General features: G+C 38.6%; 1 protein-coding gene and 1 long non-coding RNA gene across 4 annotated transcripts in view; one reads left to right on the plus strand and one right to left on the minus strand.

Annotated features, from left to right (window-relative positions):
• Positions 1-27,324, plus strand: part of LOC138403831 (uncharacterized) — a 227,726-nt gene that overhangs the window by 108,174 nt on the left and 92,228 nt on the right. The window lies entirely within an intron of this gene.
• Nrg (Neuroglian) overlaps positions 1,199-27,324 on the minus strand; it is an 87,363-nt gene continuing 61,237 nt past the window's right edge. Inside the window, exons 7-16 of one of the 3 annotated variants that reach the window (XR_011237905.1) lie at positions 24,749-24,890; positions 23,388-23,515; positions 21,103-21,384; positions 19,941-20,308; positions 19,404-19,565; positions 17,485-18,457; positions 16,565-16,775; positions 15,454-15,554; positions 3,336-10,517; positions 1,199-3,207 (exon numbers count right to left, since the gene is read on the minus strand). Coding sequence is in view for 1 of the 3 variants with exons in the window: in XM_069505231.1 (XP_069361332.1) it covers positions 10,405-10,517; positions 15,454-15,554; positions 16,565-16,775; positions 17,485-18,457; positions 19,404-19,565; positions 19,941-20,308; positions 21,103-21,384; positions 23,388-23,515; positions 24,749-24,890 (2,480 nt within the window). In the remaining 2 variants the exon portion in view is untranslated. Of the gene's footprint in view, positions 10,518-11,529; positions 13,756-15,453; positions 15,555-16,564; positions 16,776-17,484; positions 18,458-19,403; positions 19,566-19,940; positions 20,309-21,102; positions 21,385-23,387; positions 23,516-24,748; positions 24,891-27,324 lie in introns of all 3 variants that reach the window. The other 2 variants (XR_011237907.1, XM_069505231.1) reach the window with 2 other exon arrangements.

Genomic DNA, 27,324 nt, shown 5'->3' on the forward strand with positions numbered 1-27,324 from the left:
ATAAGCGTCGGGAGAATTCTTGAATGTTATAATTAGGGTAAACCGTTGCAATTAAATATTAATGATATGAATTATATGTAATGATCGTCAATTTGGCTGTTATCTCGTTTGTGTTAATGGAGCTTTTTATTTAATACACGCTCTTAGTAGTCTTAAAACTTTGAGCGTAGTTGTATAGAAGCAGGCGTTACTTTGCGAAAGTATAATATACCTTACAGGGGTCAAGGAACCAAAAGCTTAATCAGCTATAATCTGCTGAAACAGTGGTAGAAAAGATGAGGGGTAAATAGGCCGGCATGGTATGGGCATATAATGCGGAGGGAAGATAGCCATGTCACTAGAAGAATGTTAAGTATGCATGTGGAAGGAAAAAAGGGGAGAGGACGACCAAAGAAAAGGTAGATGGATTGCGTGAAAGAGGATATATGCGTGAAAAAGGGGTGGATAGTACGTTGACGAATGACAAGTGAGTGGAAGAAGAAGACATGTTGTGCCGACCCCACGCAGCGTGGGATAAGGTAAGGAAGAAGAAGAATCCGCTGAAACAGATAAGCATGCAATCATCACCTTGCAATTGCGCATTGAAAGGTGTATATTCCTTTAGGATAACTCCGGTGTCGGAGCGTAACGCGCGTCGAGTGTTTTGGAGGATCTGTGAGGTGACTAGCTTTTTCTACATGCTTAGCAATGGGAGGGCGGGCGGTGCATATAGTATTCCGAATGTTGTACCATACAGATTTGGTCTATTTCAGCGGATTATAGCAAATTAAGCTTTTGTTTCTTTGGGATTTAAGCGCAGTTAACAGACGTTAAATCCAGTTTAATACGTATTAAGTTTGGAACATCGGCGTAAAGTTGCCTGTCTATCGGTATTCCACACGGTAGATATGTATCCTTTCCTTGGGATTTAAGCGCAGTTAACAGACGTTAAATCCGGTTTAATATGTATTAAGTTTGGAACATCGGCGAAAAGTTGCCTGTCTATCGGTATTCTACAGATAGATATGTATATTTCGGAAAGTACCAAAAACTTTTCGACCTGGTTCCTACTTCATCTTTCTACTATCGTACCGTAAGGCATCGTCTGGTCATCAGAGACAATGATATGGGATGCTTCTTGCGATTAAGTCCTCATCCAAAACTTGGCTTAAAAAATATTTAGTAAAAAATGTGGGTACTAAGAAGAAAACAAAATAGGTAATTTCTTAAAATTTATTTTCTATGCAACATAAAAAAATATCCATCGTAGTTACAATAAATTATCGTCACTTAATGCGAAATAAAGAGAGTAAATTATTAATTCGTAACTCAATCGCCAACGCCACTTACTACACCCAGCAGTAAAATACATATCGTGCTATAGAAAGAGATAAAATCGGCAGCTTTGTAAAGCATCGTCTCTGTCACTCATACTTATGTGACGTTTTGTCGCCAACTTGTCAGTCTCAACGACAGAGGCGACGCTCTACGAAGCCGAAGTTGCAGATTATCTCTTTCTAAAGCCAGAGGTGTCATATTTACTGTGGGGTACTGTAATTATCATTATTCCACTTTCAATGCAATCGAGGGTAAACAGTTTTCGAAAAGACTTCAAAGTGGGCTATTTTCTTATATTAAAGACACATTTGTTTACATAATGCTATAGTAGTACCAAATTCAATTATTACCTAATAACATAAAATTACTTTTATAAATTATTTTAATCTATGCGTCGAAACAATTTAATGATCTTGTCCAAGACAAAAATCTTCAAATTTACTTTTCATTAATGAAATAATTTTGTTAATCAAATAATAATTTTGTGCAGAGTTTAAAAAAAATATTTTTACAATAACGTAACAAAGTGTCTTTATTACAAATTTCTACAGACTTAAATGCTACAAAGAATTATTTATTTATCGAGAATACACAATTCTAATGTTATTTATTTTGTTACATCATTAATTCTACACTTGCGGCCAAATAAATGTATGCGAGTTAAACTATACATTTATTTGGTCGCATAGATTAAACAGCGGTTTGTCATGTTCATTTATAGAAATACAAATTAATAATTCGGAATTGAAAATAAAGTGGTTTTACACATTTTGTGACGTTCTATTCAGTAGATAAATGCATAATAATATTGTGCATTTCTTTACGAACAGGAAGTCTTCGTTAATTAAATGAAAAATCTCCTAAATTCAAATAAATATCATAATATTGAGGTCCTTTACAGATAATATATAAGGCAAGTTGACTAACTGTCGTTATTACAAATAGGAGTGTTATATTTTGCGCAACGCACTCGCCATCACAATCAGAATTGAGCAATTGCAAATTCAATCGATTCATATTCATTTCGACTATTGACTCAAATTGTTAAAATCGAAGAACGATTCGATTATTTCGTTGACGTAATAGTGTAAATTTAACGGCCTTGTTACTGGCTGTTATTCTTGTAAACCTTTATTATCGTTTTAAAAATTCAGACAATAGCAATGAAGCGGCAATCGCGTTCAAACTTTTGCTAATTAATGAGAACTGATCGCAAGTGCGTCGCGCAATAAAAAGGTAAAACTACAAAATGAACACAATTATATAGAAAAACTCTAATTTATTCTTAGGGGAAAAGGCAGTGATCATATATCACCGTAATTTTAGTGATTTCAACAATCAATTTATTTTTAACGTTATTTCGCCATTTTGAATGTTAACAAATAGTCCAAGAGAGAGAATTTTCAATTATCAACAGCGCGGTATAAAAAAGCGACAAAAACAGACGCGAATCGAACAAGGCTCTCCTACCATATCTATACCCGATCCAATATACTATTTTCTATCTGAAGTTTGCATATATTTTTTGACCATTAAGTGTATCGTTATTTATATCGATAACCAAATCGGTAATCGGTATAATGCTATTCAAACTACACTAACTAATATTAAGTCAAATAGAAAATAGTTTAACTAACCAGGTATATTTAAATATTACATAATATATTATATTAAATTCTTACTAGACAATAGACATGATAAAGACTCCTTAACAAATAACTTAAAGGGGCTATAATATAACAGTGCTTTCCAAATATAATAATGCATGTTACAATATAAGGTACCGATCGTTACACAGTAAGCTCAAATGAGAACAATATAAAGGTTATGTTAGCAATTCAATATTAAAGTAGCAACTGGGAATAATTAGTACATACACTAACAGCCGCACTCAGAGTCGCTAATCGTACCTTAAGATAGACTTAATACGAGACATTTATGTGAGAGCTCTGTCTCGTTTTTACTAAACTTAAGTAACGATTAAGCGACTGAGTACGGCAGTAAGACTGCGACCATACCAGTGACTTGTCACTGTTACAAAAAATAACCTAATTTTTTGCAACTGTGTCTAAAAGTCGTAGTATATTTCAGTCTCAGTGACAAAAAGTCACTAATCTGGCCCTCGAATAAAAAAAGTAAGTAAAGACAGATATTTTAATACTAAGAAAAGCTGTCGCAACATGAGTCCAGTTTTGATAAACGTTATTCAGATCACATCTGACCGTCTTATTGTAAAACGCAAACATGGGAGAATTTATAAAATCAACATGGTTTGACCGCGTGGAATGTATTATTTAGGACCCGACACCTTTCAGGCGTATGAATAAATAAACATCTATAAATACATATTAAGTAAATAAGCTGTCATGTGAATAATTTAACCGTTGAACAAACTCAACTGTAATTTAACCGTTGAACAAACTCAACTGTGCAAAAATATTTAAATTAAATAAAAAATATTACATTACTATATTAAATATTCAATTATTACACGAACAAATTCAATATTTCAAATTAAAATATTGAATTTTATGTAACGAGATGCTAATGTTTGAAATAATATTTCGTTAAAATAATTAATTAACGCTATTAAGAATAACGTTAATTAATTATTTAAGGATGCTAAATGTTATCCCAATGAAAGCGTTTGGCAATAACGTTGCATAATAGAATTATTGGAATGCCCACATATAAAAAAAAATGAAAAGATTTTGGTACAGTTGAATTTGACCGACAGCGCTGGTAAATTAGGAGAATTGTAAAAGATGAAATAAATATTAAATACTTAGGTATGAAAAATAGATAATATTACATTACATTAGAGCGACAAGCGAACGCCTTAGCTGCCTAACATTAGATAACACGAAACCCTTAACTAACACGAGATACAAGTGAGATACGTGGGATCGAGACAATAATGCTGGAAACACATTTGCAACACGCGGCGCTACGTGGGCGTGTTATGTCCCTTGAATCATCCGCGAACGGAGGGGAATGATATCCACTGTTGTTTGCACCGTTCGTGGGCTTCCGCGCCATGATGCGTGCACGCGTGTAGAGCGGACATTTCAAGTGAGTCCAGCCTATAAGCAACGCAATCCGCGAGGGAGGCGACATGTATCCTTTGACACAGTACTGGCCCACTCGCACAAAATATATCGAGATGTTTTTCTACAAGGTCAATCGGTAATCCCAAAGTTATAAACAACTTCTGCTAGAACCAAATAAGGATTCTTGCATCAAATTGGGCAGAATAGATCAACTAATAAAGTGTAAACTGCTTTTTAAAGATTAAACCGGGAACATCAACTTAGCGAGGTGCGTAAAGTATGATAAACTGGGAGATACAAAAAACCTACTAAGTATATCTACATAATTAATCAATTATATTGCCCTATTCAAAGGTTAACAGGCACAGTTTGATACTTCCTGCTAACTTCACTCACACACTATTAGTGAGTGAAGTTAGCAGGAGTCAAAACATTCTTATTAACATTTGGATTAAGGTACGGACAGACGTGCTCAAAAAAAGCGTGCTTTTATGCTAGCTTAATGTTAGCATGCTCATGCAACTGTTCACATTTGCCAGCAATAAGCATGCTTAAATAAACTGTAGAGTTATATGTTGTATGTTGTACTGAGTACATGCTAATAAGCAAACCCTGTTCAGACGCGCTCTTAGCACGCCCCCTTCTACCCGCGCCTCAGGTAGCATGCTCGAAAATCAAACGTCGGTTGATTTTTGAGCATGCTCGAAATAAGCATGCTCATTACATGACACACGTGCTACTAATGAGCACTTGCTCAATAAAAGCATGCTTTCGTGCTAGTAATGAGCACGTCTGTCCGTACCTTTAGGCTATACAGTTGTTTGTGTATGACGGAGGCTACATGTTTCAAATGCTAATAACCTTGACAGCTGTTGGTACATCACTCATAAACGAAAAAAGTGCGTGTGTTTGCTGAAATTGTCAAGATCGTTCCATTAGCATTTCTAATGTGTAAAAATTGACATTTTTGGCAAAGTAAAGTTTTTTAACACATTACAGTTTTTTTTCTATACTTGTGGCTCGTGGCCATACCAATATCTCAGAGATTAAAAGAGATAGAAAAACAGCAGTTATACCATCATGTAGAGCATTAAGTGAAGATTTATTTGAGCCCTATAAATTCAAATCGTCCTGACGTAAATAGGGCAAAATAATTAAAAAACTTACTTTGCCTTTACACATTAGATAGGTAAGGAGTAATAACCACCGCCTGTCACAATATAACATTTACATCACGTCTTAGCTAGCTACATACACTTAACAGTGAAACCAATACATTCGAGGGTAGTCCGAGATTCCTGATAATATCATAAATACAGTATAATGCGATATACAAGGCGGCTTTTTTAGTTCCATCAAATACTTAACGAATAACCGGTGTTTATGTGATACTCGCACTATTATACTATTTTCTTTTTGACGATACAAAATCATTTCTGACAGTCAAGTGTAAACTTTACTGTCAAAAATAATAAGTCATCACAGATTTGATCGTACCGTACACATCACAAAATCTTGTGGATTTTTTTTACCCAACCCACAATTGTGCCGATAGTCTGTTGACAAGTTAGCTCTTGACTGCGATTTCACATAACACTAGGTGATAATGCAGTCCGAGACTAGGGGCAACTTGGTGGGGGTATGGCAATGGGGGTAACTAGACTGTCAAATAGAAAACAGTATAACGTAAGGGGGGTATACATATACAAGCTGATCAAATAGCGTCACCGGTAATAGACAGACAAGCGAACAGTGCGACACAACTACGATCACAACACCTAACACTCGCTCTCATCGCGCCCGCAACCCGCAAGCACCAACGTCGCCCGGTGGCCAAACTGCGTGCGCCTACAAAAATACTCCGAGCTGCATATCCACAGTGGAAATCCAGCTCACTCGACATCCGTACCAAAATAGATTTACTTTGCCATAATAATTAACGCGTAAAGGCGGATTTACATTAGGCAGGTTACTACCGGATACCAAGTGATCTCCCCTTTTGTGTAACTCTTGACCTATCATCTAGATACAAAACTCATTCGAGGCTAGATTTAGACAGTTATTTTTATCGTTAGGACTCAAGATTCGCGGGTAAACTAAATATCATGTTAAAGGACAGTTGCAAAATTCAGTAACTGACCTAATGTAAGGCAACTTTTAATCATGAAATATTTTATTCTTTTTGGAAAAATACTCGAAAAATTGTGTGCTGAGCTTAAATAATTTCGGATGATATCACCCAATATGATATACAGATGCTAAAACGAAATCCTAGCTGTTAATCAGTAGCGCTAATGAGAAAAATTGATAAATGCTAATAAATATTATATTAGCGTCTACATAGAAGAATAGATGTCAAAATTTATATCATTTTAATTTAAATCTTAAATAGTCTTAAAAATAGAATTTATCTTTGATGTGGTCTTAAAGGATTTGTAGTGTAGAAAGATATGCATTTGATGTATAAAAATAAACGCAATAGAATAGTGCCAGGAATAAAGGTCGTGATACACATGCCTGCAGACAGCATGCTAGGGATTGCCAAGTACTGGCATTCGTATCAAAATGTTTTACATGCATTGACTTATACATTACTTCGTATGGACAGGGCTATTGAACAAACAAAATGGCACCGATTCAGTGGTGCTTTAGCACCAATGCAACCTCAGTGACGTCTGGATTTCAAACGGGTCGTTCATTAGTATCTAAGAGGTGGCGCTGATTTATTTGGTTCCAAAACCGTGAAAATTTTTGTTGGCTTGACCATATCTTGTCATTTATATCGATGTTTACACGCCTGTATCTCGAATTCTAGTTTATAGAAACAGTTCGGGAAGTGCCAGTTGAAATGCAAATTCGAATGGCCGCTCAAGTAAAGAAGAAATGAAAATTGCAATTTTCCATGAAAATATCAAGGGGCTCGCAATCTTTTGAGATGCTACAGCAGTAGACCTTGACAAACAGTTTGAAATTGGCCATATCTGGCTTACTTCTGGGAGCTATTTTTGCTGCAATTTTTTAAGAGTATTATGCATGTTTTACACATTACAAAGAATTCCTCTCTGCTCTCCAACTAATAATGATAGTAAAAATGCTGCTAGATCAGAATAGCTTAAACGAAAAATTAAAATTATTTGGTCCAATAGGCTCCCTCTCCAGTTTCGGACCACCCCATAGCCATGTGTATCACTGCCTTTATATTTTAATCGTATGTTATCTAAAATAGTAAATATAGATAATATTGAATATGTCTGTGATATAAACTAATGGCTTAACTTTAAATACGCCATATTGAGCTGCCTTTAATATTCTATACAAGAGCAGAGTATCCTACAAATTAAACGCGTCTGACCACCGGTTTTCAGAGCAAATCTTTATGATTATAGTGTAAGAGACCAACGAGTAAATTAAAGGGAGGTTTTGACAAAATACTTTTCCAAATACATCTCAGAACAAAGATTTTTTTGTAAGAAAACTATCACAGAATTCAGTGTAAAATATCAATTGTATGTATGGAAATGTCGTGACCGTTTTTACCATTCAAAAATAAATTAACAGTACAGTAATTTTTTCAATACTTTTGAGTTTGAAACATTACTGTTCATAACAGTACATGTACCAAGGCTGAGATATAGAACGTATTTTGATTTTGCTCAAATCCTACTTTCAGTTAAATATATTAGAAACAAAACCTTCCTCGTCTGCTTTTTAATGTGTCCTAAGTCAGAGCAAAGTCAAAGTTAATAGCATGCAGTATAGTTTTAGCCGGGCTCCAAATTTACTTTTTGGTCTCTTAGGCTATCTTTCAATACGTAATTCTCTCTTTATTTTATCTGTGACAAAAATAGCATTTCTTATACACCGAGACTTCACGATCTAAACCGTATCCTTATTATTACAAGTACATAATTGATATCGAGCCATATCCTTCTCCTAAGTTCGAAGCGAGCCTTCGCTAGCCTGTATACAGGGTGTTCAGTAAACAACACGATATACTAAGACCTAATTGTAAACAGTGGTACTTATCTCGGGATAATATCCCCAGTTCCAGAGTGTCAATGGGGATTTGTGGAAAAATTTCACAAACCCCCATACATGGGTATTGTCAATTGAGATTATTGGAATAACCATGCAGTGGACTAATGATATTATGTAGGTACTTGACAAGTACGCCATCATCCGCATATATTTTGGAAAAAATTATAAAAACTTGATTTTGTTGCCCCAAGTTTAGTTGCCAGTCGCATTTTTATCCCAAGAAAAGTCTCGCTGTTGTAAATACGTTTCAAATAAAGAAAAATTACTGTACTTTGAGTCAGTATAGTTTGTGGTTTTTACTAGACATCCTGTATAACCATAATATATTCTTCGCTATTAAGGCTAGAACACACGGCATATCACAAATACAACAGACGTAGTTACCCATTCGTCGCTTCAAACGAGTCGCATAATCTGTGGATTAGTAATCGAAAGTTCTAAGATATATCGTGTGTTCTAGGCTTAAAATTATAATTGAAATCCTTAAGACCATACTTTATAAACGTGTCTAACTGATGAGTCAATACAGACGGCTAGTCTTAGCTTACAGCCGTACTCAGAGTCGCTAATCGTTACTTAAGATTGAGTTAAAACGAGACAGATTTATGTGAGAGATATAACTCTGTCTCGTTTAACTCGATCTTAAGTAACGATAAAGCGTCTCTGAGTGCGACCGTAAGTATTTATTCCAAGTTTATACCCTAAGGGGTAATATTACTAGATTTAACACGTTTACCCCCTAGGGGAAATATCACTAAGGGGCAAATTCAACGCTTACCCCATAGTTTATGCGTATAAGTAAAGATCCAAATGTAGTGCCAGATAATGAGGACTTTCATTAATTTACATAAAATCAGTCTCTTAATTAAACAAATCCATCTAACTCGATTAAATTAATTAGGCACATACCTCCTTTTGCTGTAAAACCTAAGAATCGAAATCTACAATAACAAATTAGAACAAGAGGTGAACCCCAGTGGTATCCGCCCTCTCGCTCTAGCTCGGCAGTCAAAGTGGGACAGCGATAAGTAGGTACAGGACGTGGCCGAAAGTAATGTACATCGGCCTTAAGAATGACATTTCGGATTTGTAAAGCGTTGTCTGTCACTCGAACCTATATGATGTTTTGTCGGTCTCAATGACAGGGACAACGCTCTACAAATCTGCTATCTAAAGGTCCATGTACATTACTTTCGGCCGCGTACTGTTTTTGCTTCAAGTAGGTATTAGGAGTGCTCTATCTATAGATATATTTAGAGTCAAAAAACCAACGCATAACGCTTTCGCTATATTTTTTGCATTTTTTTTTTCACTCAGGGATGTGCTTAGTTAATTCAAAATATGCATTGCTCGTACGATAGGTAAGGCGTGACATTCGCCGTCCGAATTATTTATTTGTGTTTGAAAAAATAAAGTTATTTTACCACAAGCCATCAATACTGACACTGGTCAAAATCATATTAGGCATTTTGCCAACACTAGCGGCCGCTTTCAACTAATATATTTAAACTAAATACAGTTAATGAGATGATTAGCTCTTGATGAAAGTAATGGCAGTAATATCTTATATGCTTAGAGAAATATCGATATATTTCTCAAGGGGAATGATTAAGAGTGCACGCATTTCCCAGCATCAGTTTTTTTTAAACTGCTTAACGATTTTAAGTGCACACGTTCCAGAAATATGTTGTGAAACCGACTATTGAATGCTTGGTTAAAGACCATACCAACCATTTTAAATTATCGATTAAACTAAAAAAAGCACGTCAAATGATTGTGACGTCACATTTCAGTATTTCATAGAAACTCGCATACTGAGCGCGCGTTTTGACGTTTGATAAAATGTTACTGATTTGACTAGTTGTCAAATACCGTATTGTAGTTGCTTATACGATTCGACGCGTGGACGAAGGTCTATAGTTTTACCCTTACAATGAGTTTGGCTTCGTCAGTAGTCGGTTTCTCTTGTCGCAGTGTTGGTGTGTGTGTGTGTGTGTGTCTACACGTATGTGGGCGGTTGCGTGAGGCCGGGGAGGGGCGCGGGCGGCGGGGGGAGCACGCGCGCGCCCGGCACGTACTGGCCGATGAACGAGCCGTCCTCTGTGAAGCGACCTGTACACACAACAGTATGTTACCTACTAATTTAAATAGTATTAGATTGTAGGGCCATAAGCCAAGATTGGCAGGCCCTAGTAGGTGAAATTCCGGCTTAAAGACAGTCACCAGGGCACAAAGTTGCCCCCCAGTGCGCCCCACCCGGGTAAGGAGGCCTTGCCTCGAGGCCCGTACCCCTGCTTGGCCGTTCCGGCGAAACGGAGGAGACCCGCACTACTACTAATTTAAAATACCATAACTAATGTAATACAAGCTGTGATAGCCTAATGGCTAGGATGGCCGCTTTCTAATCGGAGGTTGTAGGTTCGATCCCGGGTACGCACCTCTAACTTTTCGGAGTTATGTGAGTTTTAAGTAATTAAATATCACTCTCTATAACGGTGAAGCAAAACATCGCGTCGTGAGGAAACCTGCATGCCTGAGAGTTCTCCATAATGTTCTCAAAGGTGTGTGAAGTCTGCCAAATAGTAACATATGTTATGTAGAAAACTTTCAATGGATTAAAAATAAATGTCAAATGAGCTCAGTGGCTATCATTCAGAGTTAGACACTGAGTTATCTTATGAGTAGGCAGGCCTAAAAATAAATTTTCGAAGTTTTTAGCCAACAAGTTTTTGAGTTCACAAGTTTTAAAGATTTACTGGCAAATAACGATACGATTACTATATACTACAGATTTTCTATTACAGTTCTTGCAGTTCACGAAGGCGAGTGGACTTTACTTGTGGTTACGTCGGATACACGGGCAATGCGTAAGTGTGCCTGCATATCGGACCAATCAGTCGCGAGCAAGCGCTCGTAAACGCACACATTTAGTGTACCAACCTTATACCGATACGACTTAAACATAATCATGAGCCACGCGCTTTCGTGAATTGCAAGAACTGTAACACATAAATTAATACAAGGTATCAATGATAAAATAATGAAAAATAACTTAAAGTCACAAAAATATACCTGAAGCTTTCAAAAACAATCTATAAAATAGCAAACAAAACAAAAATCATACCTTAAAAGAAAATAAAACATGGCGGCTCGTGCAGGCAAAAACAAAAGGATCAAAAGAATGGGACGGAGATATGGGTATACGTCTATCTATACTACTCTAACAATATAAATGCAAACCAAAAACGTAACACAAAAACTCGTGCTCATATGTATATGACATAGACTATATTATCATAAGTATAATAGAAACATTCACTGGATTTCACTCTGTATAAAATATCTTTTTTTACAACCTAAACAACTTAATATCTAATGTGTACTTAAGAACTAACCTAAACGTTTAAAGGTCGACAACCATTGACGGCGAAGCGATGTATTTATTGTGGAATAGACTTTACTTTGTTGTTAAAAAGACTTTGCATTCAAAAACAGTCTTAGGCTGAAATCTATAGAACACACTTAGAGTGAAATCTATGGAGTGCACTCTGACTTTGCTTAGAAAGTTAAAACGGGACAGAGCTATCTGAGATGAGAGATATCTCACATAAATCTGTCTCGTTTTAACTCAATCTTAAGTCTGAGCAAAGTCAATGTGCGCTCCATAGATCCCTTAGAATGCTCAGACTTAAGACAGAGTTAAAACAAGACAGATGTATATCTTTGCATAAATCTGTCTCGTTTTAACGCCGTCGTAATTCTAAGCTAATGAAAAGTACACTCTATAGATTGTTAGCCTTAAGCAAAGTTAATGATAGTAGTTTCCCTAAGAAACCATATATTGTCATGTAAAAAAGAAACATACACAAAACACAAAAACTTGTACGGAAATATGCAACTTATTCCCTACGTCATAGAGTCCATATTCGCATCCACAAAAATTACATCGCAATACAACCTCGTTGCGCCGCCAACGTAAATCGACGCTAAGTAGGGAAAGTACGCCTTGCAAAAATTCGGGACATTGTGAAACGGCCTTTATTACAACTATTTTCGAAATAGTACAATAAAGACTTTGACGCCCTTTTACTTTTAATTGTCAATAATAAAATTAGCGAGATTTAACGAGATTCATACACAACCAGATCGAACATACATTAAAAAAAAATTTGGCGGGCGTGCGGACCAATCGGAACGAAGAATATTTTTTTCTGCGGCGATTGGGGTTTTTTTTAATTTGTGATGCAATGGCACTACGTTTTTTTCAGTCGCATCTAGCTTAAACGTATGAAACTTAGCGCGCATGAGGGGATAAGCGGCCGAAACTATCAGTTTGTAAAATAAAGCTGAATAAATAATATCGAATAGGCCACCTATAGAAGTTTCCAAACGTGCCTAACTCTTGACCCGTTTCCACATCATTATCTTTTCGTATATCTCTGTAACGATAATTAAAAGTTATGATTTGTATCGATATCGATGAAAGTGTATATCGCTATAATGGTACCCAAAAAGGTTATGATTTATCCGATACCGATTCAAATGTAGCAATAATAAAAAATTGCAATAAACTTTCCATAGATTTCCATAACCTGATGCGATTTATGTCGATTAATATCGGGTTAATATTCCCGTTACTGAATATATCTTACCATACCGAATATCGGTATTGGATTAATAATCCGATACCGATACAGAGACCATACAAACTTTCGATAACCTTATTAGACCAAATCAATCGATAGTGTAATCGATCTTTTAACAAAACTAACCAGGATCAACTCTGAATATCAATACTAAACAAATTATTCAACACTGTGAGGATAAGATTTATAGAATGTTCTGATATTTTGCTCAGGCTTTGTTATAGACATTCTCGTTTTAACTCAAGTAAAGTTCGATAGACATTCTCATTATAACTCAAGTAAAGTTCGAGCAAAGTCAAAGTACGCTCTATACCCTTAGAATTTGTTAAAGACAAATTCTTGTACTAAATCTTACTAAAGTCTGAGCAAATATTGTGCTTTTTATAGCCTATAAATTCGATCTCAGCCTTACCGATGCCGATTACCGATACTTGAATACCGAATATCGATACCGATAGTGAATAAATCGATATCGAGTGAAATAATGTGGTAACGTTCAAAGTCCTTTGAGCACAGCCAATGCAGCCTAAAGCTAGGGCGCGGGAGTGCGGGGTGGGTACGGGGATACAGGCGGGGGGTGAGGGGGTGAGGGGGTTAGACGAGCGTGGCGAAGGCCTGCGAGGCGGAGTCGGGCTGACCGGCGGGCGGCGCGCGGCGCTTGCGGCCGTACTGCCCGATGAACGAGCCGTCCTCGTTCATGCCCGCTGCAACACGCCATGCGACATAGCACTCATGCCAACACACGATACTAAACACCAGGCCAAGTGCGAGTCGCACTCAAAGGGTTCCGTACCATCGTACAAACAAAAACACTTAATAAAAAAAATTGTGATGTAATCACAATTTTCCCTTTACTTGTCTAAAATGTACTATTTTTTTTTAAAGTTTCTAATAAACTAACAAAGAACTTTCACTTAATGAAGGCGGGTTTTTAATTTAAATGATGCATAAAAACCAAAAGATCTTAGTTTTAAAATGTATCAAACTAATGCATTATACACGTAAGACACAGATATGCATAAAACATCAAAAAAAAAATGCATTTTATACACATTACATAATACACAAAATATACTTAGATGAGGCAAAAATTAAAAACTATTTTTTTAGTTCGAAAATGCATGGAAATAAACTAAAAATTACTTATACCAAACTAATTAATTTGGCTCAATTTTTTTGACATCAAATATAGAAAATTGTTTAGGTTAGTACAAGTGGATCTAAGGGTCCGTTCATATACTAGACCAGCTCGGAGGGCATCAAAGAGCATTTTATGAGGTTGTAGATCACTATCCATCAGGATGTATTGACCCTGAGCACTTTAGAAGTATCCTCTTGTCAATAAAGCCAAGAATATATAAAAGGAAAAAATGACTGACTGATTGATTGACTGATCTGTCAACCCACAGCTCAAAACTACTGGACGGATCGGACTGAAATTTGGCTAGCTATTATGACGTAGGCATCCGCTAAGAAAGGATCTTTGAAAATTCAACCCCTAAGGGGGGTGATATAGGAATTTGAAAATGTAGTCCACGCGGACGAAGTCGCGAGCATAAGCTAGTGTAAAATAAACCTTATTTTAATGCCTAAAAACTCAATTTTACAATTGAAAGGGGTTTGAATATTTTAGTACGGAGCCTGGCCTACCTATATATCCACCATTTTCTTTCTTTTCCAAAATAGCGGCCACTCCTAAAACCTGCATTAATCCAATAGCTGGCATCGATACAAACAAGTATTGAATCAGACAAAATCTTCCAAAGTGTCACATTTCCGAGATATAAACTATCAAAGTTGTACTGGTGGAGTCATCAGTACAACAATCTAGCCAATTCTAACAAAGTAAACTGGTGGACATGTAGGTAGACCATTTTTTTTTTTTTGTTTTTTTTTTTTTCCGCTGGTAAAAATGCTATTAGGCATGCCGCACAAAGGGCGGGTATGTGGGACTCACTCGCGGTTTTTTTTTAACCGCCATCAGCATACCCACTAAAAAACCCAGCGGTGCCGTCCGCGTCAAGTATAAGACGTCTCAGGATCTCGGATATCGGATGCGACTGAGACGTCCTGGCGTTGGGCCGGCACAAGTTTACTCCCAATGCCTAGGGCAGGAGAAGGTGAGCATACTGTCTCCTTCTCCTCCCCTGTCTTCTTCTGCGGAGCGGGTGGGCGTCGGCGTATGTAGGTAGACCAGGCTCCGTACTAAAATATTCAAACCCATTTCAATTGTAAAATTGAGTTTTTAGGCATTGAAATAAGGTTTATTTTACACTAGCTTATGCTCGGCCAAAATCTTCAAAGCCATTTTGGTTTGCTTTCTTTGCTTTGCTCTCCGCGGCGGTCTATCTGAACGGGCCCTTACCGCGTTACTGTAGAGTATACAAGTGTAGAGAACGTACCAGTTTCGCCTTCGCCATACTCCGCCATGGAGTCCGTATCGCTCTCCGGGCCGCCAGGCTTGGTGCCGCTGCTCATCGAGTGACGCGACTTGTTGTCCAAGCTGGAAGGGAAACGATTGTGAAATGAGACTTGAGCGATGAGTTTTTGTTCGTAACCCGAAAGTAGTTTGTTCAAATCAGTAACAAAATCAATAGGGTATTTGACTTCAATTTTTTTATTACTTTATTATAATCTAGGATAAAAATAATGACGTAAACTGAAAAAAACTAATTAAATCGATCAAATAACAAAAAGGTTATGAGCATTTAAATATTTCTGATTAGACAGTGATAGCGATATAGAATTTTGACGTCACACCTTACTAATGCCATAGTAGCTTCGTGCGGTTTAATACAAATTTTCGTTTTGCGAGAAAGGGATAGAAGACCCTCCCACTCCAAAATTAAATTACATTTTTGTTGGATTTTAATATTTTTTTCAGCGTACGTCATTATTTTTATCCTAGTTTATAATAAAGCAATAATATTTATCAAATTCAAAAGTAGGAAAATACCAAATTGCAATCATTTTTAATACGGGTTATATTCTGACCAAAAAATACTTTAAAATCCTGCAAGTTTGAACACCTAGTTGAATGATCGCATGCACCAGCTGATTCGAGCCGCGCGAGCGGGAGCGCGCACGATCGGCGCCGTCTCGTTCACTCACAGGCGCTTGCTTGGAGTGACCATGTTTTTGCGGGACAACGACTCAATACAAAACTTATAACTTCGTAAGTTTTCGTTAAATATTTTTGAAATCCATACTAATATTATAAATGCGAAAGTGTGTCTGTCTGTCTGTCTGCTAGCCTTTCACGGCCCATCCGTTCAACCGATTTAACGAAATTTGGTACAAAGATAACTTGCATCCCGGAGAAGGACATAGGCTACTTTTTGTCCCGGAAAGTCAAAGAGTTCCCACGGGATTTTCAAAAACCGAAATCCACGGGAACGAAGTCGGGGGCATCATCTACTTTTGTATATTTATTCCGTAAAAATATTCAATACGTGTTTCGGTTTATGCGTATACTAAAACTAACGTTGTATATCGGTAAAGTAGAGTACTCACGGGGTGGTGTACTCGTGGAAGGCCGCGTCGGGACAGTCCGCGCGGCCGTGCGCCAGCTCTCTGTCGTGCACGTCGTACTTCCCGCCGCGGTTGCGCCGCGCCACGCACACCAGCACCAGCACCAACAGCAAGAAGGCCAGCGCGACCATCACGCCGATGAACCAGCTGGCCGTGGCCGTTGTCTCCTCGCGCAGACTCACGTGAGGGCCGTCTGGGAAACGACATGGACCACTTTGTTAGTGAAACCTCTAATAAATGCGACAGTGTGTTTGTTTGTTGGTTTGTCCTTCAATCACGCCGCAATGTAGCAACGGATCGGCGTCGTGATTTTTTGCACGGATATAGTTAAAGACCTGGAGAGTGACGTAGATCATTATCATCATCATGATCAACCCATCGCCGGGTCACTACAGAGCACGGGTCTCCTCTCAGAGTGAGAAGGGTTTTGGCCATAGTGTCTACCACGCTGGCCATGTGCGGAATGGTAATAAGATAACTCAGTGTCTAACTCTGAATGATAGCCACTGAGCTCATTTGACATTTATTTTTAATCCATTGAAAGTTTTCTACATAACATATGTTACTATTTGGCAGACTTCACACACCTTTGAGAATATTATGGAGAACTCTCAGGCATGCAGGTTTCCTCACGATGTTCACAGTTAAAACAAGTGATATTTGATTACTTAAAACGCACATAACTCCGAAAAGTTATAGGTGCGTACTCGGGATCGAATCTACGACCTCGGATTAGAAAGCGGACGTCCTAACCAAGGCTATCACAGCTTTTTTACGTAAATAGGTAGGTATTTTTTATCACGAAAAATCAAGGAGTTCCAATGGGATTTTAGAAACGTAAATCCACGCGGATGTAGTCAAGGACATTAGTTAATAACTTCTAAAGAAAATGTTCAACTTACCGATAGTAGTGTCAACAACCCTCGTTTCACTGGTACTGAAGTACTCCCCGTCGTGCGCCGTTACTTTCACCTCGTACTCCTGCCCCGGCTCTAAGCCAGTCAGAATCACATAATCGTCCTCCGTCACCTCATTGCTCTGCAGCCACTCCGGGTGACCTCTCAACCTGTACCACGCTACGAAGTGAGTACCGGCATGACCTTCCAACGTGGGGATCCACCGTACTAGAATATGGGCTGTCCCTTCCTTAGCAGGCAATGTACTGGTCTCAAAAAGTGGTACATCCGGAACAGCATTAACCATTGCCTTAGTAGTTTGTTCTACATAATACTTGTCCCCTTCTCCGGCTTTCGTCTTCGCGCGAATCTCGATCCTGTATTTCGTGTTGGGTTCAAGTCCTGCCAACTTTGCGCGGTCGAACTTCGGATCGATCTCCTTCTTCCTCTCTTGCAAAGGACCTATGTTCGTTCCGGATACTTTCTGGTAGTAGATTTTGTAGCCCGTGAGGATTCCGTTTTCGTTCATCGGTTTGTCCCATTTGAGGAGCATGGCTGATGAGCCGATTGGGTACGCTTCGAATGATCGCACGGTTCCCGGTTTGCCTTCAGGGGTTACGAAGCTTAAGGTTTCGCTTGGAGGTCCGTTGAATCTTCCGTTGTAGACTAAAATTCTGGCGTTGTTCTTTCTGAATGGCCTGAATTTGGATACTAAGGCACTCGACGCATCAGCTTTGACAAAGATTTCTTTGGGCCTGTCCTCTTCTCCATCGATCCAGGTCTGGATTTTGTAGCCTTTGAAGTGTCCTCGAACGGATTCGGGGGTGACAGGGTTCCAGCTGAGTAGAGCAGTGGTGCCGGTCGTCACTTGTACGAGGGTGAAGTTGGAAGGGGCTTGTGTGGGTTTGTCTTCCCCTGACCATCCGATTACATCTACTGGCGCAACATTCGACGTTCCTAAGGAGTTGACGGCGATTACCTGCAAGACCAATTTGTGCTTGAGGAACTGACTGTTTTGCAAAGTTAGAAAATCAATGTCTTTTTAAAAGCTTAGAATTCGAAATGAGGAAGTTTACAAGACTGAAAAGGAACAAGGCACTGTGGTGAGTGTAATTAAAAGTCGCTCGTCCGGTCCCACATTAAATTATTTTTGCTGTTAATGGCACCAATGTCTGTTGAAGACAAACAAATTTAAGTTTTGACTGTTTTAAAGTAATCCTTTAGTACAAAGGATCAACAATATAGGAGAGGGTCGGGAATTAGGAAGCTTAAGGATCGGATGTCATGACGCTCATTAGATAAGGCATAATATTTGTAGAAGTATATCTACAGAGCACTCCTAGCATTGCGTTAATGAGAAAGAGTTATGACTAATGATAATCACAATGGAGAGAAATATGTTAACAGGATAATACAATAATAATGAACGGTTTTTCCGCAAATCAGAGTGAATTTTATGTCTCTTACCTTGATCATAATATTTGTAGAAGTATATCTACAGAGAACTCCTAGCATTGCGTTAATGAGAAAGAGTTATGACCAATGATAATCACAATGGAGAGAAATATGTTAACAGGTTAATACAATAATGGCCCCGATTCTCTAGTCTCTCTCTAAACTAAATTTAGAGTATCTGCATCCTTTTCTTTTTACTAATGCTAAAAAAGGAACGGAACATGACTTTAACATTTAAAGACTCTAAATTTTAGTGCACAATACAAATTTAAACAGTAGGTTCGCGAGTGCATGCTAAAATCACGGGTTTTACCATCTAAAAATTAAATTTAGAAATGTCAAACTGCTTCTGTCCTTTTCATATTACAATAGTAAGAAGAGGGTGCGAATACTCTAAAATTAGGTTGTGCTTAGAATCGGTGCCAATGAACGGTTTTTCCGCAAATCAGAGTGAATTTTATGTCTCTTACCTTGATCCTATAGGGCTGGAAGGTAGGAGTACTGAGCACAACCACTTCCGTCTGTCGCCAGTCGCGCACCTGCTGGTCGCTCCACGCGGCGCCGGAGATGTTGCGTCGCCACGACACGAAGTAGTAGAAGCCGGGGCCGTTGTGCTCGATTTGGGGCATTTTCTGATTAAAAAATATAATTTTTAGCACCAGAACTTTTTAAACTAGATTTTTGGACAATCTGTCACTTTTACTTACAGTTTTTTTAGGTTGAATCTTTTATGAAATTTCTAACTTAGTGATCTGAATGATGATAAATAAAATATGTATGGTTTTCCAGGTTCCAGGTACAGGCAAAAATACTGTCTTGCAAAGTTGGAATACTTGAGAAAATTTGCAGCACACAGCAATTCCAAATTAATAAACTAGATGGCGCTGTGCGAAGTTCAAACACGCTAAAGAAGATTCTTCGACGAGTTACGTAGTTCGGTTGCTTCACCCTTGTTATGCTAGCAGACGTACCCTTTGTTTAAAGTAAAGTATTAATGTTCAACTCACCGACCAAGAAATGACCATATTGGTGGGGTCGCGTCCCTTGCCCTCGACGTTATCCGGGTTCTTATACGGCACATCCGGCTGAGTGGTACACACTTCGGAATGAGACGACGGGGTAGATGGTCCGATCTTATTCCACGCAATGACCCTGAAGGTGTAGTTCGCCCAGGGACTCAGTTCGACGGTCCAGGAGGTATCGATGGCTGGTACTGAGTCGGAGGCTAAATCCCAGGTGTCAGGGGTAAAGGTGGTGTTGTACTGGATTGAAAAGCGTAGGATGGGTGCGCGGTTGTCGCCCATAGCGTGCCAGCGTAGGGTTGCCACCCTCTCGTGACATTCAATACCGTCCAGTGCGGGTGGGTTCGGTTTGTCTGTGAATAATGGGAATATTTTTTTGATTGATAAGTAGTAATAATTGTTTGATAAGTATTTTTACAAGTGAATAAGAAAATACGAATCCTGAACTGGGGTATATTTTCATAGAATTTATGATCCCATAATCCTCTTCTAAAACTCCTTTCCTTAGAGTCGATTTACATTGGCAGCAAATCAAAGCGAACTACTAAAATTTTTCCTGCGCCTCATCGATGGCAGTCCTGTTTCTAGTTGTCGAAGTCGATTGGTTGTCCGTCGTTGAACCAGATGATAACGGAAAGCAACTTACAACGATCTTACCGCATAGATGGCACCACAGATATCTTCCATCACTCACTATGAAGCCTGAATCACGCTAACGAAAAGTTCCAAGATACTACGGCTGGGCCAGCTGAGCCCCGAGCATGACACCCGTCGTTACAGTTTAAATACAAAGTTTTGACGACCTCCCTGGCGCAGTGGTGAGCGCTGTGGTCTTAATAGTGGGAGGTCCCGGGTTCGATTCCTGGCAGGGGTTTGGAATTTTATAATTTCTAAATTTCTGGTGGGAGGTTTCGGCCGTGGCTAGTTACCACCCTACCGGCAAAGCCGTGCCGCCAAGCGATTTAGCGTTCCGGTACGATGCCGTGTAGAAACCAAAGGGGTATGGGTTTACTAAAAACTGCCATACCCCTTCCAGGTTAGCCCGCTGGCCGCTACCATCTTAGACTGCATCGTCACTTACCACAAAGTGAGATTGCAGTCAAGGGCTAACTTGTATCTGAATAAAAATAAAAAAAAGTTAACTCACCCTGCACAGTTAACGTGGCTTGCGCCCGCGCCTCGTCGATGGCAGTCTTCGCAATACAAGTGTACTCCCCAGAGTCCAACTCCGTAGTATCGGATATCAACAAGGAATAGTCGTTGGTCATGCGGAAACGCGGCTGGTTGTCGAAGTCGATGGGTTGTCCGTCGTTGAGCCAGATGATCTCCAGCTTGAGCGAGTCGTCCGCGTTCGCGTTACAACGGAAGGTTGCCGAGGAGCCCGCCGCCACTTCGTAGTGTTCCGGCTTGTCGGTGATTACAGTTCGTTCTGAAAGGAAATGGAAACATCATCATCATCATCATCATCATCATCATCATCATCATCATGATCAACCCATCGCAGGCTCATTATTTTATTTTATTTTATTTTATTGGTTTGCCAACAGATAGTACACATATTATAAAATAACAATTACAATTCACAGAGAAAAAATTTAGAGTGTACACCCAATTACTGGCAAACCGGCATGCATTTTAAAAGTTTGCAAGTGCGGGATTACCAGTTAACTTAAAGCTAAAAATACAAATATGAAAAAATAAAAAATAAAAACACTGCAATTTACAATAGTACTAAATATTAAATACTAAATCTACACTAATATTATAAAGAGGAAAACTTTGTTTGTTTGTTTGTTTGTTTGTTTGTTTGTTTGTTTCTTTGTTTGTTTGTTTGTTTGTACTGAATAGGCTCAAAAACTACTGGACCGATTTTAAAAATTCTTTCACCATTCGAAAGCTACATTATCCACGAGTAACATAGGCTATATTTTATTTTGGAAAAAAATAGGGTTCCGTAAGATATTTGGGTTTTTCGGACACAAGGTGTAAAAAATCAACCAGAAAAGTTACTTATTTTGCGTACGCTGCCTAAACTATAAAAGATAGAACCATAAAATGTTCTAATTAATTGTAGATCTTATAAATATCTACAAAAAAGTCCGCGACACACTATACCCATCTATGTCGAGTGAGGCACAGCAACCATTTTTTTATTTAAAAATCTTGAATTTTTTTTGGACTACATTTAAACGCGTTTATTTTACTCATGCTATTAATCCTTATCAAAATAAATGATTTCATCACTAAGAACAGTTTATGGAGATAATATTTGGTCTTTGAATGATTAAAATTGGACGTTTGGTTTTGAAGTTATGGCGAAATTAAAATATTACGATTTCTGCTGCACGGCCCGTTGTTAAGTTTGTTTGTAGGGGGTAATCTTTAGAACTACTGAACCGATTTTAAAAATTCTTTCACCAGTAGAAAGCTACATTATTCCTGAGTGACATAGGCTATACGGGATCTTTAAAAACCTAAATCTACGCGGGCGAAGCCGCGGGGATCAGCTAGTATTACATAAAACAAGAAAAATAAGAAAAATTACGAAGATGCATACGAGTTTATAATGCTGCATCAATATACTGATGCAGCATTTTTTTGTACTGCTGCAAGGAGAGTGAATGAGGATCTATTATCATATTTTTCGCAGTTTTAAAAAGATTATTATGTTCGCGACATATTCTAATCAATACATTGTTTTCTCCTAAGTTTGTTCTGCATCCCCTTATAATATAAGGCTTGTACGTAGAAAATCGCGAATTTTTACAGAGAACGGTTCTCCTCTCAGAGTGAGAAGGGTTTTGGCCATAGTGTAGACTATGAACCATACAAAAACAGAGACAGCACTATAACTTCATTCCGCGGATAGGGTATCATCATCATCATCATCATCGCCGGCTCACTACAGAGCACGGGTCCCTCTCAGAATGAGAACGGTTTTGGCCAGAGTCTACCACGCTGGCCACATGGTCAAAGGGGTGTGAAGTCTACCAGTACGCATGTGCGTACTGGTAGACTTCACACCCCTTTGAGAACATTATGGAGAACTCTCAGGCATGCAGGTTTCCTCACGATGTTTCCCTTCACCGGTAAAGCAAGTGATATTTAATTACTTAAAACGTACATAACTCCGAAAAGGGTTATAGAGTTTTTTACACACTATGGTCGCATGATGCTAGAGTTTTTATGGACTTAAATTGTAATGTACTAGATGATGCCCACGACTTCGTCCGCGTGAATTTAGGTTTATAAAACTCCTGTGGGATGTGTATGTCCTTCCCCGGGATGCAAGCTATCTCTGTACCAAATTTTCCACAAAATCGGTTGAACGGTTGAGCCGTGAAAAGCTAGCAGGGTGCAGACAGACAGACCGACAGACACACTTTCGCATTTATAATATTAGTATAGATATATTTTGTCACTTTTACTTACTCTTCACAGTGAGGGAGCCGAAAGCGGATTTTTCGCCAAACTTGTTCTTAGCGTAACATTGATAAGTGCCCACGTCTGTATACGACACGTCACGGATCACCAGGTCGCCCTCCGTAGTTATGTTGTACCTGACAAGTTACATTACACTTATAATCTATATATATAAAAGGAAAAGGTGACTGACTGACTGACTGACAAACTGATCTATCAACGCACAGCTCAAACTACTGGACGGATCAGGCTGAAATTTGGCATGCAGATAGCTTTTATGACGTAGGCATCCGCTAAGAAAGGATTTTTGAAAATTCAACTCCTAAGGGGGTGAAATAGGGGTTTGAAATTTGTGTGGTCCACGCGGACGAAGTCGCGAGCTTAAGCTAGTCTATATATATAAAAGGAAAAGGTGACTGACTGACTGACTGATCTATCAACGCACAGCTCAAACTACTGGACGGATCGGGCTGAAATTTGGTATGCAGATAGCTATTATGACGTAGACATCCGCTAAGAAAGGATTTTTGAAAATTCAACCCCTGAGTGGGTGAAATAGGGATTTGAAATTTGTGTAGTCCACGCGGACGAAGTCGCGAGCATAGGCTAGTAATTAAAAAAGCCGGAAAAGATACACGAACTAGGAGTCTCACTCATATAGGTGGGTATTCAAAACAATGAGGTGCGCTTAAACGCAGCATTCGTTCGTTTCCACTTTTCGCATACGGCGGTTACGCACTCATCCGATCCACGTCCGTGAAAATACGTTCCTTTTTGTTTTGTATGGTAGCTTATGACATGTAATAAAATAAATAAATAAATAAAATAGCCTTTATTCACTGATACACTAGTTTTACATCTTATATTACTAACTAAACGTATTACTAATTTCTTATTTCCTATTATTTAATTATCCTATCCTACATAATTTATTCTAAAAAAAAAAAATTAGTAACACCAGCAGTTTACAGTTCAGGTTGTCCTCTTTGGACATAGGCCTCCTCTAGACTTCTCCATTTTTTCCTATCTAACGCTAGTCCGCGCCAACCCTTTGGCAGGTCATTATGACATGTAGATATTTTTTATATCCGTATTTTCACGGATTCGGATCGGATGAGTGCGTGATCGCTGTAAGACTAGACGCCACACGATGCGTTTCGATGTAGAGGCCGCTTGTTTAGAAAATACCTATCCACTCTTAATTTGCGGGTATACCTAGTAAATTGTTTGGAACGTGTTCATGAAATGTTTTTTACGTAGGACTGGAGATCGTGACGACGCTGTGTAGTTCGATGGTAGAAAGGTAATGGAAGAATCAACTCAAAAGTTCTTGAACGCTCTCCGATTAAAAAAAAGTAAGGAATACTTACTTCCCGCCGGTAACTTCGATGTCGTCTCTCATCCACTGTACGATAGGCTTGGGCGCGCCGAACACTCGACACTTGAGCACTGCTTCTGATCCGTCCACTTTCGTCAAGTTCTCCGGACCTTCCTTGATTTCTGGCGGTATTGCTGCAAAAACATAGTTGAAAACATTAGGTATTATATTATAACTAGCTTATGCTCGCGACTTCGTCCGCGTGGACTACAAAATTTCAAAACCCATTTCACCCCCTTAGGAGTTGAATTTTCAAAAATCCTTTCTTAGCGGATGCCTACGTCATAATAGCTATCTGCATGCCAAATTTCAGCCCGATCCGTCCAGTAGTTTGAGCTGTGCGTTGATAGATCAGTCAGTCAGTCATTCAGTCAGTCAGTCAGTCAGTCACCTTTTCCTTTTATATATATTATAATAACAAGTACAATTTATAAGTTACACCTGCGCAGAAATCTTATTTTTGAATGGCGCGAAAATATCTCAGCCAATAATAGCGCACGTTCGTCACTGTCTATCAAGTAGGTATCCGTCTGTCTGTCAAGAAAACATTATCCCGTTGACGTAGAATCATGAAATTTTACGAGTAGGTAGATCTTATAGCACAAGTAAAGGAATAAATCCGAAAACAATGAATTTGTGGTTACATCACAACAAAAAAATGTGTTTTAGAAAAAATATTACTAAATCACATATAGATGGCACTGTTGTTATTATCTTGCAGAGTTGCACATAAAAATGTTAAAATATCTTGTATGATGCTACGGAACCATTCGTGTGCGTGTCCGACTCGCACTTGTCCGGTTTTTATTCAGAAAACGAGACTATTCATAAATATTTAACAGAACGTCAGATAGTAGGTACGATTCTAGTCCAATTAACACACCAATAATTAGAAGAAGGACGAATGAGTTGAACGTTGAAGATATTCCATGGAGTAAACCGGTGACATATTAATATTATGATTGGAGTAAACGGTAAAAATTCAATGTCTTCAATTATAGCTATTCTTCACGACTTATTGGACCGATTTTCTGTTTGGAATCGATCGAACTATTTCATTTTACTACTTTTATTTACATTACTAGCTTACGCTCGCGACTTCGTCCGCGTGGACTACACAAATTTCAAACCCCTATTTCACCCCCTTAGGAGTTGAATTATCAAAAATCCTTTCTTAGCGGTTGCCTACGTCATAATAGCTATCTGAATGCCAAATTTCAGCCCGATCCGTCCAGTAGTTTGAGCTGTGCGTTGATAGATCAGTCAGTCAGTCACCTTTTCCTTTTATATATTTAGATAGAATACGGTATTTGACAACTAGTCAAATCACTAACTTTTTATCAAAACGCGAACTAAATATGTGATATTCTATGAAATGCTGGAATGTGACGTCACATCATAATGACGTACTATTTTAGTTTAATCGGTAATTTAAAATGGTTACTACACTTAAAACTAACAAAGGACGTGGATTTTACGTATTTTGGAAGACCCTCTATTTAATAATCACTGAGATATAATTTATTTGTGACGTAGTCAAATACCCAATTCTGCGATGTCTGAAAGTAGATACCTTACCTCAGGAGAGGCCTAGTTTTCCCCAACCTAAATGATATATGCGAGATGTATTAGGACATCCGCACGGCCGGCCGCTGCGAGCCCGTCGGCGTCGCACGCCTACACCCCAATCTTACAAATGTTACGGATGCCATTATTTAGTGGATTCAGTGTACAGCTACCCTATCTATGCATATTTTATTATAGTCTCACTTCTGCCTGAAGGGTCGAATTTCATAAGCGAAATTATGTATTAGCATGCCACAATTTCTTGAGACCTTTACTTTCATCATCATCATCATGATCAACCCATCGCCGGCTTACTACAGAGCACGGGTAGGATACCCGTGCTCAGCGTGAGAAGGGGTTTGGCCATAGTCTACCACGCTGGCCATGTGCAGATTGGTAGACTTCACACACCTTTGAGAACATTATGGAGAACTCTCGGTCATGCAGGTTTCCTCACGATGTTTTCCTTCACCGTTAAAGCAAGTGATATTTAATTAATTAAAACGCACATAACTACGAAAAGTTAGAGGTGCGTGCCCGGGATCTAACCCCCGACCTCCGATTAGAAGGCGGACGTCCTAACCACTAGGCGATCACAGCTTCAGCGACCTTTACTTTACGATAAATTAATCCTTTACCACGATCATAGAAAAGCAAAATTTCAAAGGTCGATGTGCAAAGTTTACTGCCGCGTATTGTATGTTCCTTTGGGAGTATACATAATATTAATACCGTCAATGATCTATCCATTGAAAAAAAACCGGCCAAGTGCGAGTCAGGCTCGCGCAACGAGAGTTCCGTACTGCAGTCGTATTCTTCGAAATTTTGCACGATAATTCAAAGACTATGATGCATAAAAATAAATAAAAATCAGTTTTAGAATGCACAGGTAAAGACCTTTCATATGATATCCCACTAGATATATATAGTTATCTCACTTCGAAAATTGAAAATACTAATTATTAGCTTATGACCACAATTAATTTTTTTTTGTGTGATGTA

The sequence above is a fragment of the Maniola hyperantus genome, chromosome 2 (genome assembly GCF_902806685.2).
Source record: "Maniola hyperantus chromosome 2, iAphHyp1.2, whole genome shotgun sequence".
Classification (NCBI taxonomy): domain Eukaryota; kingdom Metazoa; phylum Arthropoda; class Insecta; order Lepidoptera; family Nymphalidae; genus Maniola; species Maniola hyperantus.